Raw genomic sequence first — 17,047 nt, 5'->3', positions numbered from 1 at the left:
ATGTATATTAGTCCATATAAATGAGCATTCTCATTTTAAGGTTATATATGTAAATTATTTATTTCTATAGAACAATATTACATGGTATGATGTGAATTTATGAAACAACATAAGGAAAGCAGTGTGAGCCCTGTTGAGAACATTATCACTCAGGGCATTACAATTAGTCATATATACAGTAAAACTCTCACTAGAGGCCCCAAAGGAAATGTAAATATAACAACAATGTAAAAAAAAAAAAAAAACTGCATGACCTACAGTGTCCAACTCCTCGATAGTTATTAAAAGGGTATGATGAAAGTGGTTTTATGATCTGGTCTCACTTTCACACATCCTCCCTCCTTCCTCCCCTCACATACTCACTCCCTCTCTCCGTTGACGCCAGAGCCCGAGGCCGGCCTCCCTCTACCGAGAGCCAATCGCGGCGCGCCGAGCAGGCGAGCCTTCATGAGCCGACCCCCTAATTTGACTGGTATAACATACCCATCTCCGATCATGTGACGGTTAAGCGAACTACCAGCCCTCTGGAGAGAGAGTGATCGTGTGCGTGTGTGTGTGTGTAAACGTGTGTGTGTGTGTCTGTGTGAGAGAGAAAATGTGGAGGCGTACAGCAATGCAAAGACCGTGATGTGGAGTTACATTGCCATTACGCACTATTACGCAGTGACAGCTACTTTCAAGACAAGAGCGCACGTCGCAGTGGAGCGGAGTTTTGGATTCCTCGCATGTACAAGTGAGTCTAAGAAGGGACGCTGGTGTGATTTAGCAGAGCTTTTCTTTTTGTGCATGTGTGTTTTATGCCTCTGTTTGCGGAGTAGACTACAGCGGGATGCGTGGCTCTGTTGAGTGAATGGAGAGGAATTTGGTATCTCACGTAGGCTTCTACATATGTGCGCTTTTAGCGACGCATTTGCTTAATGCATAATGCTGCTGCTGCTGCCCTGACAATATCTATATCACGTGTAACTATAATATTGGGACTTTTTCAGTTTTTTCTGTGATCTGACTAGCTGTCACGGTGTTAAATCCCGAGTTAACCCGATTATTCATGCAGCGTGGTGAGCGCATCATGCTGTCAAAGCCTTTTTGATGTTTCAGGGCGGCAGGGTTACCATAGGGCAAGTGACTCAAGCCAAAGTAATCCTAAACTCTCTTCCTAAACTTGTTCCCCATGAGGTATCGCCTTGGCACGGTAGCAGTAGACCACAGATCCCCAATGTCACATGATTATTATTATTATTAAATGATTAGAACATAAGAAACCATATCTGAGCAGAATTTTGTCATTATAGATCACTAATTACACAACTAACTAAAGGTGGGAAACAGCACCAGTGAGAATTTATTGGACAGTTGTCTTTAACGTCCTGTGATTGTGATAGCCTATAGTCAATGACGTGGTAGTAATACTATTAATAATGATAATCCCATTAATCTAGTAATTTCCCCTGGACTACATGAGGTTGTGCACCCTCTTTACAGAAGGGGGCGCACCATCAGTCTCATTGTTTTTGCTCATGCAATACACATGTAGCTTTTTAATGTCTTAAAGGGGATTTTATTGTCATTTTTAAGCATTCATCTGAGGTCATCTGTTAATGCCTAGTATTTTTAATCAGTGTAAATGTAGATCCGTTGTATTGTTTATTGTCTGTTTGCTGAATAAAAATAGACACTATATGCTCCAGTCATCGTCCAATTGAAATTTGTTGATCTGGATGAAATATAACCCTGTTAACCACTGCCTTTAACTTTTTGGGTGTAAATTCACTTTGCTAGTCGGTAGCACGTTTTTAGAGAGACTATGTCAATGTGTATGTCTCCAAAAGTTATATAACATTGAAAAAAAAAAAAATCAGGCTAAGGACCAATAGATGGAAATAAGTAGAAACACATCATAAAATGACAGTAGAAACATGTGGCTTTAATGTTAGAATTGGTGAGAATGGGAACCCCTGATTCCATATGGTCAGCTTGAAGTCTGAACCAGCAGCTGCAGCATTTACACACACACACACACACACACACACACACACACACACACACACACACACACACACACAGTCTTCAAATTCCACTTTGCTCACACGTGATTGACTTTTCCTTTTGAAGTGTCTACACACCTCTTGAACCAGCAGCAGGTAGTGCATGAAGATCAATTTCAGTCTTTCTGCTGGTTTATTTATTTTGAAACAACATAGACTTCAGGGATGGTCTTGTAAAACATTAATCCCAGGTCTGACTGACCTGACTGAGTGGTTTCTGTGTCATGCTGCATTTTCTGGGAGTGATGATTGCTCCAGTGCACACACCTGTTAACTGTAAAGTTAGATTTAATTCAAATGTAATTAAAATCAACAAAGTTAGAGTAGGTGGTCTCCTTTCATACAAAAACATTGTAGTTTGGGCAGGAATGCCATCCAATTCAAAGACAAATTTCTTCCATTGCCACAGCTGATGAACACACTCATTTGTCTTTTGCAGGAAGAAGACAGTGTTTCGTCAACATTTAGCCAATCTCCAGCAGAACAGATTGATCTTCAGACCAGCTGCCATTCATCCGCACAGGGATGGTGGATCACTTGCCGCTTGGTGAGGAGACCTTCCTGTGTTACACCGGCTCCCCGGGGTCTGACTACAACTGCCTCGGTCGCCACGCCAGTGGTGGCGCGTTGCCGGGCATCATGGTAACTGACGCGTGCATCTACGACCACCACCACCCCTACCAAGGGGTGACCCTCTCCTCCTCCCCTCTCCTCTCGGAGGATGACCTCAGCGACTCCTCCAGCCCGCGTTCCTCCCTCTGCTCCAGCCCTGAGTCCTCGTCGCCCACGTTGTGCCATGTCCTCAGCTCCAGCTGTGAAAGCAGGAGCAGCAGGAGCAGTGGGAGCTGTAGCTCCTCAGGCGGAGAGAGTCAAGACAGCCTTCTGGACCTCCTCCTCTCACATACTTCCCTCACCACCTCAATAAGCTCTAATGCCAGCAGCAGCTCTCACTCTTCCTCTCTATGTCTAGCCTCCCCACCCTCATCTGACCCTCACTTACCCATGGGCCTGGCCTGGGAGTCCAAGAGGGAGCAGCGGTTGACTCTCCTCCATCAGCAGGCCAAAGAGGACTGTTACGAATTCCCTGTCTTCCTGGACGAGCTGCAGGACCCTGCGGCGCTCCTCTTTCAGCCCACCTTGGAGGAGATTGAGGAGTTCCTTGAGGAGAACATGGTGGTGGCAATGGAGAAAGAAGAGGAGGGGAGCGATGAGGCGATGTCACCAATGCCCGAGGATGCAGAGGCGGAAAGTATGAGGACATTAGCAGGAGAACTGGTATCACAGAACTCAGATCAGACTGTGCCCGTGGCTCATTCTCCACTCTCCTCCAACACAGAGACCAAACATACACCATGTGCATTTGCCATAGACAGCTCACAATCAGCAGTGGGTATTACTAGTTCTAGTTCTACTAGTAGCGTTAATGCAATCAAACAGGAGGATTGTGGTTCACCAGCAGCCTCATTAGAAGGTACCAGTGCCTCCAGTGTGCCTGTAATCCTACAAATCCAGCCCATACAAATCAAACAGGAGCCAAACCTTAGTGCCATATCGGATTCTGTCACCCAGCAAACCCAACCACCAGCAACCCAATCCCAGCCAACCCAGGCCCCGTCGGACATCAAAATCGCCCAACTCCTGGTCAATATCCAGGGGCAGACCTTTGCCTTGGTGCCTCAGCTGCTTTCCCCAACAAACCTTACTGGGTCAAGCAAAAACGGAAGCATTGTTTCGCCCAAATTTGTGCGGATCGCACCAGTTCCCATTGCTGCAAAGCCCATTGGGCTTGGGGAAGGCGAGTTAGGTGGAGGCTCAACTACAGGGGTCCTCGTTGGAGGTCAGAGGTACCAGAAGAGTGCAGTAGCAGACCTCATTAAAATGCACAAGTGCTCTTTTCCTGGCTGTAATAAGATGTACACCAAGAGCAGCCACCTAAAAGCCCATCTGAGGAGGCACACGGGGGAGAAGCCCTTCGCCTGCACGTGGCCCGGCTGTGGATGGAGGTGAGCAAAACCAAGAGTCTTCTTAGAGCAGTTATTGACCAAAAAGATGAAGACAAATTAGAGCTATGTTAAAAAGCTCTTGCTACCTCCAGACTTACACACATTGCAGCCTAAAAATGGAGATTACTTATTAGAACGATACTTGGATAAAATATACAGTACATATAGTGCAGCTAAATGCAATGCATTTGTAGTGTTAAGTGTATATACGTTTATCAAGATTATAATAATGTGTCTAAGCTTTGAATAGATTTGTAATGTGAAATGAGTTTGTCATACAATTAACAGTGATGAAGGTGTTCTTTATTGTAAGGTCAGGAAGAGACTGTGACACTCTTTAGAAAAGAACAGATCTTAATCCAACAAGTGCAATCGGATGGTTTTATTGTTTGTTTGTTGAACTCCTTTCTGAGGGCCAAAACATGTTGGAAGGTTTTCATCCTTTTCCACAGAAACAGAAAATAAGCAGAAGTCCTTTACATTATTACATTGAGTATCTTTCATCTCATCACTTTAACCCTCATGTTGTCCTCGGGTCCAATGGACCCATTTTCCTATATCAATGTTCTTTGTAATTCCCCAAAATAACATGATTGATTCTACACAATGCTCTTTGACAAGTACAAATCTCTACTTTCATAAATGTTGGGTCATATTCAATTTTATAGCATTTGAAAAACAAATGGAAGTGTTTTTGAAATAGTATTGAGTAAAAGTAGACATATTCCAGTCTGTGATTGTCCATCAACATACATTCCTTAAATTAACAAACAAAAGTGTTGATTTTTGGGAAGACAACACAGGGGTTAAACGATATTGTTTTGAAGGAGTGGGAAAAGGTTTAATGGGGACATAAATAATTGTTAAAAATTCAATTAAAATGTTCAGGAGGTTTGATAGATAGATAGCTAGATAGATAGATGGATAGATAGATGGATAATGGTTGGGAGGGAATGGAGATAGGCGGCAGATTGAGGGACACATTCTATTCAAGATGGTTACAATTGTTTTCCTATTCCACATGCTGGCCCCACTATCTGTGTGTTTGTGTACCATGGTTTAAGTTACAGATTAGAACGCCTTTTGAAGTTTTCTGCAGGCAGACTTTGCCCCTTGCCAGTTATTACACTTGTTTGCTTACTGTCTGCAAGCACTTCACACACACACATACACACACACACACACACATACACACACATTCATGCAGCAGAGACATGTGTGGTTATTGCAGAATCAAGTTCAGTTTGTACAAGTTTTTACCTGGCACCAAGAATTAATTTTTAAACCACACTCCTTGGCTGCAAACTGGTGTAATTCGCTGTTCTGTCCTATACTCATTGCCTTTATCCAGTGCCTGCTTGTGTGCATGTCTGTCTACACATGGGCAGAGTCAGGGTTATGTTAGGGCAATCGTCAAGGTTAAGTTATGGTAAGGATTTTGGTTTAAATGTGAGGTAAATATATGTATTAGCTTGAAGTAAGGAACGTAATGAAAATGTGTATGAGCCAGATAACTTTGGCCAGCCTTAGCAGACACTTTATCAGTCTCCCCGAAACAGCACTCAGTCAGGACGCTGTACTCCACCTGCAGCCACCTGCCAGATGTGACACTTTGCGCATTATGTCTTGGCTTGTATCCAAGAATTTGTCAACACATTACATAATATTAAGTTAATCTGGACAAAAATTAAGATATGTTATTAGACCCTTATGTATTGTTAAAAGCTGGCTTGAGGCAAACACGATTTGTTTTTTTTGGCCACATTGGATAAAGGAATTATATTTTCAATGCATTTGTAGAATACACTTTTTTCCCTTTTGGAGCAAATTGTGCAATTGCATCAAGCTTATGATGATTGTGGTACGTTTAAAGGGATCACATTTTGGACAATATGTTTAGCCAGGACAAATGTTGCCCCATTTGCAGTCTTTATGCTAAGCTAAACCAATGAAACCTGGCTTAAGATACATAGCAACAGACATTAGAGTGGTAACGATCTTCTCATCTTCCTCTCTGCAATAAAGTAGAAAGATGGCATTTCCCAAAATGTATTCCTTTAATTTGACTTTTTGGATCTTGAAAGTCTACTTAACTGGGCAACTTTAAACACTAAAAGTGCACCTATACACAGAATCAGTTTTTATGTACTGCAGTCCAAAGTACAAACAATAGGGACATATCGTATAACATCACACTAGAACCAAAACACAACAACAAACTGAACATACAGGAATCGGAGGCTAATAGAATCATAGCCAATAATGGCTCCGGCATTTCCTTTTTAAAACTTTCAGAGAGGGCAAAGATTCCAAATATAATAAAAATAATAATTATAATAATAATAATACCCCCCCACCTTCCTCAAACAACACTTCTGCAGTCTTTATATGACAGCAGCAATATGCTGAATTATGCAGTTGCCCTTTCCTTGCTCCTCTCCCTCTTTGCCAGGAAATGAAGGTGAGCTGGGGAGTTAGGACCCTCTTACCCTCTGTAACCTCAAAATAGATCCATGTGTTTGCCCCTCTGAAGTAGAGAGGAGTGGTATTTCATTGGCTGGACTCCTTCCTATAACTCAGTGAAAGTTCTTTGTCAAACTTTGTCAAACTTTGTTTTCTTTTTCTTTTTTTAAGGTTTTACGGCATGCATCCCTGTCTTTCTCTCTGGCTGTAGTTAATGGTTATGGTTACATATGAATTATTAAAGGAATCAATGCAGACAACTAGGACCTGCATGGAAACTTTCTTGTTAGGTTTTTTGCGTTTGAGGGGTGTGCTCAAACCCAAACCGTTTGCTGTAATAACACCGTGCGTTGTGTGTACTCGGTAGCAGTCGTCAGGGCACGGGTGTGTTGTTGTCTTTGTCAGCCGATGCATGTATCGTCACAACAAAACTATGTTGTTGGCTGGTGACAGAGCTGTCACATGTTGATTTAGCATTAAATTTGGACATATAGGGCTCAGTTGACATGTGAAGAGAGAGTAAATACCTTACTCTCAGTCAGTTAGGATATGTTATTGATCCTCCTGGGAAACGGCAAAATATTTTGGGTCATCCAGAAAACAGCCTCTGTGGAGCTAGAAAGGATCCAGTGTCCTGCTAAAGAACAAATTGAGAAATTGAATCCAGCTCCTCTGGTTTAATGAAATCCATTTTGGAAACCAAGTCAAAAGAAGTTATATGGTTGCTTGTGTACAGCTTTGCATGTAGGAGGCAAACATCTGCTATCTATTAGTGCTGTCATGCATTAATGTGAACTCTCTTTTAACTTACACAGAGTTAAAATTGAGCCGCTCATAAATACAGTGACAGTACATAAAGGACTTTGAGCTGACATGATAAACTAAACCAAAAGAGACAAGGGAAGAAAAAAAAGATGACAGATAAACTCTGTACAGTATGTGTGCTTGCCAATATCTCTGTTACTGTATCCAGGTGTGTTACCAACCTGACAGCCCCACCTTTCATGGCTATTTTCACTGTTGGCAGTTTATAAACAAGCCAGAACAAAGCTTGAGTATGTGTTTCCCACAGCACCCACACTAATATGGAACTACACCCAAGCCAAGTTGCCCCAAGGACTTAAGGTGCAAGGAAAAACAAATTCAAGTGATCAACAGAAGGGCCATCCACCCCTTGGAGTTATGAACTCAGTGAGCTTGTCCACCATCCTTGGAACATATGGAGCAGGGAAACCTTAGAAAGTGTGATGAGGAGGGGAGGAATAAAGCAAGATAAAGCAAAAGTTAGGTGGTGGGGCTATGAGAAAGAACTGGCACATGATCAGTGCCAAAAAAAGACAAAAATAAATGGATTAAAAGAAACAACCAGGTTGTCCATAAGACTAAATGCCTGTTCTGTTGAAAGATCCTCCCAGGTGCCTTATGTTATAGTTGGACTGAGGCCCAGTGTCAGTCAGTAGAATAATATTACATGGTTTCTATCATGCCCCAGCTTGAAGTTGATATAATACAGCTTCAAGGTGTACAGTATATGTGCATGTGTGTGTGCATGCACAAATTACCATAAGGAACAAATGTACAGTCACATAAAGTACAGAGCAGAAAGAGACTGATGTGGTTTCAGATTTGTATCTTAATACGGACATGCATCTTGGTGTATATTAAGAAACCCTGCTAATAACTTTAACATCTGTAATATTCATATGACAGACTAACAGTTATTTTGCCTGAAGGGTCTCATCCCTCGTTGTATTTCTTTGTGTTAAATTGTGTTAAAAAAAAAGTGGTCTCTTTGAGTGAAGAACCTAAAGAGAATGTAGTATGTAATGCAGACTATAGCTAATTTTAGAATGGACAGCAATGCTGCTGTCAGAAAAAAAACTGCACATTTGGAAAGGGTTGCTTTAGTGCTTGACTACTGTATAGCCTACTGTAGGCATCAAATACTATGCCTTTGAACAGAAAAGTCAGAGCAGTGTTGCATCTTTGGACTAGCTACAAGGCATTTCCAAAACACAAATCCTTTATTCTTATTCTAAGTATACAGCATTGATGTCAATAGAAATCATGTAAATCAATCTACACTCCATGCATTTAAGATAAGGATGACTTTGTGGCCACGATAGTGACAAGGCTCTTGGGATGGCAATGTTGGGTGGAAAATAGTCAGTCCAATACTTTGGTTTATGAGCAAATACAGCCTTAGCTGTTTGTTGTGTACATTGTGCTTTGTTTTGTGACTAATAAGGAAATGTTAGCATTCTAACACACAAAAAAAAAGATGAGGAACAAGGTTAAATGAACGTACTTAGTACCAGCATGTTAGCATTGATATTAGCATTTAATCCAAAGCACCGTTGAGTCTGGGTACAGTCTCACAAGGCTCCGACACCGCTGAACGCCAGAGGCACAAAACCAGTTTTAGTCTTGTTACCTTGGTGACTGAATATCTGTACTACTTGGAGTATTACGAGCTCCTGTGATAAAAACATCATACCTATAAAGTAAGCTCAGATGTAGCCTTGAAGTAAGCCAGATATTCTCTGGCTTTAAGTCTTACTACTGGCCAGGTCAGCATGAGATGCAGGTTCAAAAGATCTCAATACCAAACAATCAACCCAATGAGTGCTTACGTCTGAGTGCTTGTTATGAGCTTCTCGGCTTTTCAGATTACAGGTTTTAGTTTTACAAGCTCTGTCAGTTAGCTTCTTTTTATTGGTCCATTAAAATGATGAATAGGCCGGTTGTGTAATCAATGTGTAGAGTGGAAATGGTTTAAAATAAATGTGAGGGACATCTTTATCACTCTGTGAATTATCGCCTCCATGTCTTTAGCCGGCCGCTGCTACTGTAAATCTGCCAGGAAACAAATCCGTGTTACAGATTAATCTGATTTTAACAGCTTAACTGATAAGTTCAGACACACACAGATATGTGTATTGGAAGTTGCCTAGGTTAAAACTGATTACTTACTTACATACATACATACATACATACATACATACATACATACATGTGCAAGCTTACATCCTTGTGTTTAATTCACGTCTCTTAATCAGGCTACGTAACGAACAAGCTCACTTCAACCCAAACCTGAAAAAAAAGATCTTTTCCTAAACCTAATCAAGCACTTCTGTGTGAATTCATAATATCTTAACCCTTGTGTTGTCTTCCCATCAACCATGAATTTTTTTTTTTATTTGTTATTGTTTTTTTCCCACATTTGTCACTTTTTCAATGTTTTTGTTGATTTTTTCAAAGTTTTGGGATATTTTTAATGTCGACATTTTCGACGGCCCATTTTGTGAGAAAATAATTAACTGAAAACGGGTCAATTTGACCCGAGGACCACATGGGGGTTAAACTGCAACCATGCGTCCGACGAGGAGTTGCTATGTTGTTTGCAGTCATGTTATTACCATGATGGGCGATTCAGATGGAATCGGGTAGAATTAGTAGTTAGTAGAGTAATTTGGTTTGTAATACTGACTGAAAGAAAGTTTGGTCTTTACCACAAAAGTTTCTTCTAAAAAAAAAAGTAGTGTAAAAGAAAGGCCATTTAAATTGATCCATAGATTATATCCACGTTTATTCCAGTAGTTAAAGAGTTAGATTTTACTTGTTATGCCTGTAAACGGTGGTGGTGATGGCGCAGTGGCTATGACACATGCCTTTGGTGTGGGAGACCTGGCTTCGATTCCCACTGCGATACATCAACCAATGTGTCCCTGAGCAAGACACTTAACCCCTAGTTTCTCCAGAGGTGTGTGATCTCGGACATATACAGCAATCGTAAGTCACTTTGGATAAAAGCGTCAGCTAAATGACATGTAATGTAAATTAATTCCTGAATTTTGTGTCCATTTATTTTGAATTTGGTTGCGGTTAAAATAATTCTGTATTATATTAAGTCAAGGTAAAAAAGTCACAAAAGTTGACTTTCAGGATACAAACACAGATCCCCTGGTCGAAAGTCATTTGTCTGACCATACCATCCATCTCAACCTTGTACTCCTTGCACTACATACATACTTATTCACACATACGGTACATAAATAGCATACACATACGTACATACTCAAGCATGCACCTACATACTAAGCATGCATATGTATACTAACTCAAGCATACATATATATACACATACTTACACTCATATCCTATCATACATACATACATTTTCACATTATGCATGTATGTGCATGTATGTACTGTATATGCATGCATTTGAGGAGGGCCCAAAAAGATGAATAATGAATAGCCGTGGATGCGGGAAGTGGCCCATAAATGTCTTTCTACAGAGCCCAGAATTTTCTGCTACGCCCCTGTATGTGCATGAGAGTTTGCAAGTGCTTAGTACCAGTATATTCACACACACACACACACACACTTACACACCTTTATAACAGGCACTACGCTAACATCCCCTTAACCCTTCACTGTCATGCGAGCCAAGCTGACTGGAGCCCATAGAGACCGGAGCAGAGCAGGCCAGGAATAGACTGGTCTTGGATTTGCAGTACTCATGTGTTGAGCTAAATATGGGAGGGCTCTTTAACTTCACAGAGAAGACACAGGGCAAAATGCATGTTTAGTGCATACATAGCGTCACACCTCTCAGATTACCCCCATATAATAGCTTGACATGGCTTTAATGTGATCTGGCAGCTTGAAGCATGGCTGCATCCATTAGTTTTTAAATAGGAAGTGCTGTATACTAACAGGTTGATTTATGCACAGAGGTGGGAGTATTTCAAAATGACAGAGAAATAGTTCATTTTTCTTTTGTGAAATGTCAGTGTTTTACATTACAGAGTGTACTTTGGAAGTAATGATTGGGGAAGTATTGTTAAAGATGCTTAATAACATCCTGGGTTTCCTCCGGCAGATTTTCCCGGTCCGACGAGCTGTCCCGACACCGCCGCTCCCACTCAGGAGTGAAGCCATACCAGTGCATCGTCTGCGAAAAGAAGTTTGCTCGCAGCGATCACCTGTCCAAACACCTCAAAGTCCACCGCTTTCCCCGAAGCAGCAGGACAGGACGCTCTGCAAACTGACTCTTCTGACCCTACTCTGACAGACTGACGCTAAGCGGAGAGGAAAGGGAAAGGGGGGGGGGGGGGGGGGGTGGGGGGGGGGGGGGGGGGGGGGGGGGGGGGGGGGGGGTGGGGGGGGGGGGGGGGGGGGGGGGGGGCGCTGTGCTTGTGTATGTGCGTGTGTATTATGTGTGTGACGAAAGACGGGGGGCGAGGGGGGGGGTGTTTATGTCCAAATGTGTACATGTGACGTACATTCATGGTACTGTTCTAATTTATTGGGTGGCGAGGAAAAGACTGTAAAAACTAACGTTAAACTGTTACTTGACACAACACCCTCACAGGTGGAATAAGCTTCTTGTATATTACAACTTTTCTTTTTTTTTTGTCTCACTCAAATCTTGTAGCTGATCTAATTTGAAGAAAGATTTGCTACTCAGAGTATTTTTACACTTTGAGGTGTGTGTTATTGTCATTGCTGGAGTCAAAAGCCTTATATAAATAATTACAAAATGCATCACTAAGGGGTCTGTTACTATTTGAAAAAAACCCAAATTTTTCTTACTTTCCTGGAGCCAAATTATTTTTTAAAGTAAAAAGCAAAACCTCATCGCTCAATGGCTTGAAATTAATAGTTGTTGCCAAACCACAAGAGCTTACTGGACATTGGGAACTGTTGGGGCCTTGGTTGAATTCTTCTTCTGTAGACGGCAGATTAAATGATGTATCAACATTCCTGTAGCTTTGAGTATTTGTCTTCGTTGCCTTTGAGTCTCATTACAGGAAACAAACACTGTAGTAATCCCAAACACAATAACAATGTTAATGTTCATGTTGAATTACTGCTCACCAACAAAGATCATGTCACTCTGCAATTTGCACTGGCACACATGACGTTTCTGGTTGTCTGCCCACACTCAGTATTTAGTGTAGTTATAGTCTGACTTGATTCACTGTTCTGCAACACCTTCTTTGTCGCATCTGGTCAAGAGATCGTTTATCAGAACGTTACTATGGTCTATTTGAATCAAAACAAATCGGGGTGCAGCCGCATCCAATTTATTATCTGCGGAATATTTTCATCGACATTTGAAAACGCATAAAGTATTTACGGAAGCATGCCTGTTGTTCAGTCTCTCATGACTCTTATAACTCATGACATATCGCAATATTTGTTTTCTGGTTTTGTGATGCCATATCATGTATTGCTTCATGTCACTTTATTGACTTTATGTAACTGCTGTCAAAAGAAATACGTAAACTAATGCAAGATGGTAAATTCACATTGCTGAGAGGCACAAGGCAAGGTGTCAGTGTGAATCAGTCGGACACAGTGACTCTCACACTGGTGTTGAGCATACCCAAACTCTTGCCTCCTCTTCTGCCAAATAAAACCCCTTTTCTTTCCCTCTTCTGTCCATAGATTAAGTTCAATACAGCTGAATGCATATCAAATGAAATGGAATCATTTTACAAATCCCATTTAAGTGGATTTGTTTTGCACCCGTTGCCCATTTCTTGAGACTGGAATTGTGTGCCATTACAACGTCAAATGACAAATTTACCTCGGACCACGGAAATAAATATAAGCAAGCCAATGTAACTTTTGCTGAATAGCAGCCCCTGTTGTCACAAATGGCAATTGCATAACAACAGTGCGTGATGAAACGTAGCATAACAGTAGCACAAGTAGAGAAGAGAAAGGCACCGTAAGATACTGGTCATACCCGAAGAAGGCCTGAGTCTACTGAATTTAAAAAGGGAGTGCTCTATTGCTTATGAATTAAACTTTTGGAATGTGCTATGTCTTCTTTCAAAAGTTATGTAGACTCGAATGAAACATGTTGTACCTTTCTTGAAGAGGCATCAAGTAAAATATGGCTGTTCTCTTACCAAATCTAGTTTTATTTCCCATTCCTTCAACAAATTCACAAAAGAAATGATTTGCATATCAACTTAAACTGGATTCTTCTTGTACTTGGTTGCATTTTGTTGAGACTGGAAAAGTTTTTCTTTACAGTATCAAATAACAAATCAAAGGGAGTCTTTATGAGTCCCTTTCATTTACTCTGGTCTTATTACTTTTTACAGCATATTCGTCAAAGGTAAAATGGAATTTGAGGAGCATTTAAAAAACACTATTATCTGTCTTTGGTCTTGAACATATAAGATCGCTTGCCATGAATTGAGATGCCTTTGTCTTGTACTGTAAGGGAACAGTGACTGCTTTTTTTTGTCATTACACATTAACCTGTTTAGATTGCTAAGTGCGCGTCATTGTGCATCTCAATTGAATTAAACCAAATGTGTCATGGGAGTGTGCAAAATGCCTGCTGCACAGAGTTTCGACATGGTTTCCTTTGCCATAGAGTCGAGAATCAGTTGAAAACATTCAGTATTGAAAATGCTTGAAGAAAAGAATGTTAAAGTTTGAACTGGAACGGAGTTGTTTTTTTGAAGTGTTTGATTTGGTGAAACCTACAATGAACAGCAGCTGAATGAGACGCTGTATGGAAGAAGTGTATAATCCATGTCAGGCATTCCTTCCATACAATCAGAAGAAATCATTTTCTGAATGGGTGACGTATGAGAGCCCAAGAATGTATGTAAATACTGTATATGCATCTGAAAAGGAGAACTGAAATACTGTATTCTTCTAGTGATTTCTGTGATTTTTTGAAATTTTTTTTAAGAAAATGTAAAGAAAGAGTACATAACGTGATAATTCAAATATAGAGTGACAAATGTGGTAACTTTGCTTTTTTTGTCAGGTTTTTACACAACACATTGATGAAAAGGCTCATGAAATGTTTCACAATATATATTACCCATGGATCGGAGTTTATAATTCATTTTTCCCCATGCATTTCCTTAACATTTTCTTGGCAAGTGCAAATTCCAATGAAGCATTATATATTTTGAAACATGTGATGGGCATGTTGTGTGCTCTGAAAACACGTTACGAAGAAAGAGTTGCTTAAAATGTTATATTTTTGCTTTTGTTCTTACGTAAAACACATTTACAATAAAAATCCCAAAACGAAAGATCTGTTGTTGTCTTGGCAGCCACTATTCAAAAGGTCGACAGTCATTCTCAGCTTCATCACACAATCATCCCTTAGTGTTTTATTTATTTTTTAATATTGCTGTCCTGATTTTACCTTCACTTTGGTAGAATTCAGTTATTGTTGTTGATTAAGGAAAAATGTTCCATTCAGGTCCTATTGAGGAAAGATTTACCCCAGACCACTAAAATAAATCCATTAAAGCGAGACTAACTTCAGATGAACAACCTCAACCCTTGACGCAAGTGATACTTCTGGAATGAAGTAAATCCTAAAAATGTAGTAATACAAAAGCATAGTATAGCAAGGTATGGAGGAGTCCCAAAGTCAGCAAACTGACTCAATAATGTTAGTCAGACAGTAATATCTATCTAAACTTCACTAACATTAGCCACCATAAGCTACAAGTATGGCTAAGTGTTTTGAATTGAGCAAATGAGAGTCTTGTGGCTTCTGAGAGAAACTTTGCATGTGTAAGAAATTAAATGTTCTGTCTCTTAAAAGTTGCATAGACTCGCCTTAACATGAAAATGGTTTACTTATCTTAAAGGGGCACCCAGAGAAATAAGGCTCCAAATTAATTCCCATTGGAAAACAAACTAAACTGACAGATCTCTTGCGTTACATACAGTGACCTACACTAAGTGTTACACATGATAATGACCATATTTCAAAATAAAGACAGTAATCTATCTGATTTAAAAAGAGAATATCAGAAACCTCATGGGTTGAAAACCCTAATCTCCAGTCTGACACTTCCACAACTAAGCCCAGCATTGTGAGAATGTGTCAGTGTGGATTTACAATGACATTTAATGTACAAGAAAGCAGATGCATTTGGACTCTTTCATCAATACTAATTATATGGTAACCCATGACTGTAAAGTGACTCTCCCTCACATCCTTTGAAATTGGTAAACAGAAATTGTATTGGTATGTTGAGAAAACACTTTTACATCACTGATATGACAGCAATATACTAACCACAAACATGTGAACAACAGTAAACCCCAGGGATGTAACATGTCTGGGTCTTGGCAGTCCAGTTCTATCTCCTGTGTTAATAGGCAACTGTTTGCTTACTTTTGAGACATATCAACTTAATAATGTGATAGTGATGTATTTGAAATTACTTTACATTCACCTTCCTCCATTTTATTTGAGTGTCTAGCCACTATATAGTGCTGTCACACAAAAACAGAAAAACACAGTGTTTCAATGGCACGTAAACTACTTTCTAACAAGTCTTCCAACCCATACGACCATATAGGTGGTTTCTACCCTCTGATACGACCCACAGGAACATTTCCTATTTAGCGACCCTACCAGCCACCATTCCCAGGTCATTTTTTCTTCTTTGGTTTGCCTTGTCTCCTTATAATGCTTGGGTAACCTCAATCCTGGTGTGCACAATGAAGTTATAGACATCATATTTTCAAGAGAATCTGGGCTATCAGGATACGTATGCTGCATGGATCTCAAATAAATGTATACATTGTTATATGACTATGAAGACAAAAGAAAAGACTAAACGGAATTACAATATCACAGAAATGTATTGGAATCACACGAGAACATAAAACATCTAAACCTTTTGGCTTTTCGTAATTCTTCTCCCCATTTTTGGCAACCAGGGCAGAGAAAATTAAACGCGGTAACTAACCAAAAATATCAAACTATTTAGGGTTTTTTTTCCCCAGAAAAGTCCACATGCTTTTATCCAGAAAGATTAGTTGTGTCATCTCTGCTACATTTTCCATCTGCTATCAGCAGTGCCAAAGCACACTCATTTCAGCCTCCAGGCCTCCAGGGGGCCTCCTGGCCTCTTTGTGTCTATTTCCCATTACATAGATACCGCATGTGATTGGTCCACAGAACTATCAGTCAGTGCCATCTTGGATCATGCCTGAAGTGATCAGAGGATATTTTTTAGATAGTTATACATAAGTATACAGTAAATACAGATAGTTGACTAAATAGCTGTTCAGTCAGGGATTTATCGCTTTGGAATAACTCCCGCAAAGACTATTCACAGCCGGATAGCTAAACTTCTGCAAAGGCTACAAAGACACCAAATAGATTGCCGGAAACCTGGAGCTAATGGCTACGAAGCTAACAAGACATGACGCTGGATTGGAATGTCAAGAAGAAAAACAAAGATTTGTAAGTAGATTTTTAAATTTTTAATTATCTATTTATTTTTTATGTTACAAAGACACTGTAGTTCCGCGATGGATTTAAACGGTTTCTGGATGGCCTACACTTGTTAGAGGACCTCAACTTGAAAGGCATTTCTCTGCTTTGAAACAGAAAAAAAGACTCTACACTGTATTGATCTGGATAATAAATGAGACACAAAGTACGGATTGTCCTGTCGGATACGACTTTAGAGGGTTAAAACCTATGGTGGCCATTGTGAAATGGTCCCAGTTTGG

At 40.3% G+C, this 17,047-nt stretch overlaps 1 protein-coding gene across 1 annotated transcript; it reads left to right on the top strand.

Annotated features, from left to right (window-relative positions):
- The first annotated feature begins 473 nt into the window (after window positions 1-473).
- Window positions 474-11,638, top strand: LOC116692535 (Krueppel-like factor 15). Its single transcript, XM_032520906.1, has 3 exons — window positions 474-733; window positions 2,485-4,048; window positions 11,400-11,638. The coding sequence occupies exons 2-3, from the start codon at window positions 2,571-2,573 to the stop codon at window positions 11,566-11,568; spliced, it is 1,647 nt and encodes a 548-aa protein (XP_032376797.1). The 5' UTR covers window positions 474-733; window positions 2,485-2,570; the 3' UTR covers window positions 11,569-11,638.
- The last annotated feature ends 5,409 nt before the right edge of the window (window positions 11,639-17,047 follow it).

This window comes from Etheostoma spectabile, chromosome 7 (assembly GCF_008692095.1).
Source record: "Etheostoma spectabile isolate EspeVRDwgs_2016 chromosome 7, UIUC_Espe_1.0, whole genome shotgun sequence".
In the NCBI taxonomy this organism is placed as follows: domain Eukaryota; kingdom Metazoa; phylum Chordata; class Actinopteri; order Perciformes; family Percidae; genus Etheostoma; species Etheostoma spectabile.
The sequence above is the reverse complement of the archived record's forward strand: the minus strand, read 5'-3'. Positions and strand labels throughout refer to the sequence as shown.

Coding starts and splice junctions, on each gene's coding strand:
- LOC116692535 (XM_032520906.1), top strand. CDS start 2,571: ATGGTGGATCACTTGCCGCTTGGTGAGGAGACCTTCCTGTGTTACACC. Junction 4,049..11,399: donor TGGCCCGGCTGTGGATGGAG/GTGAGCAAAACC, acceptor TTCCTCCGGCAG/ATTTTCCCGGTCCGACGAGC.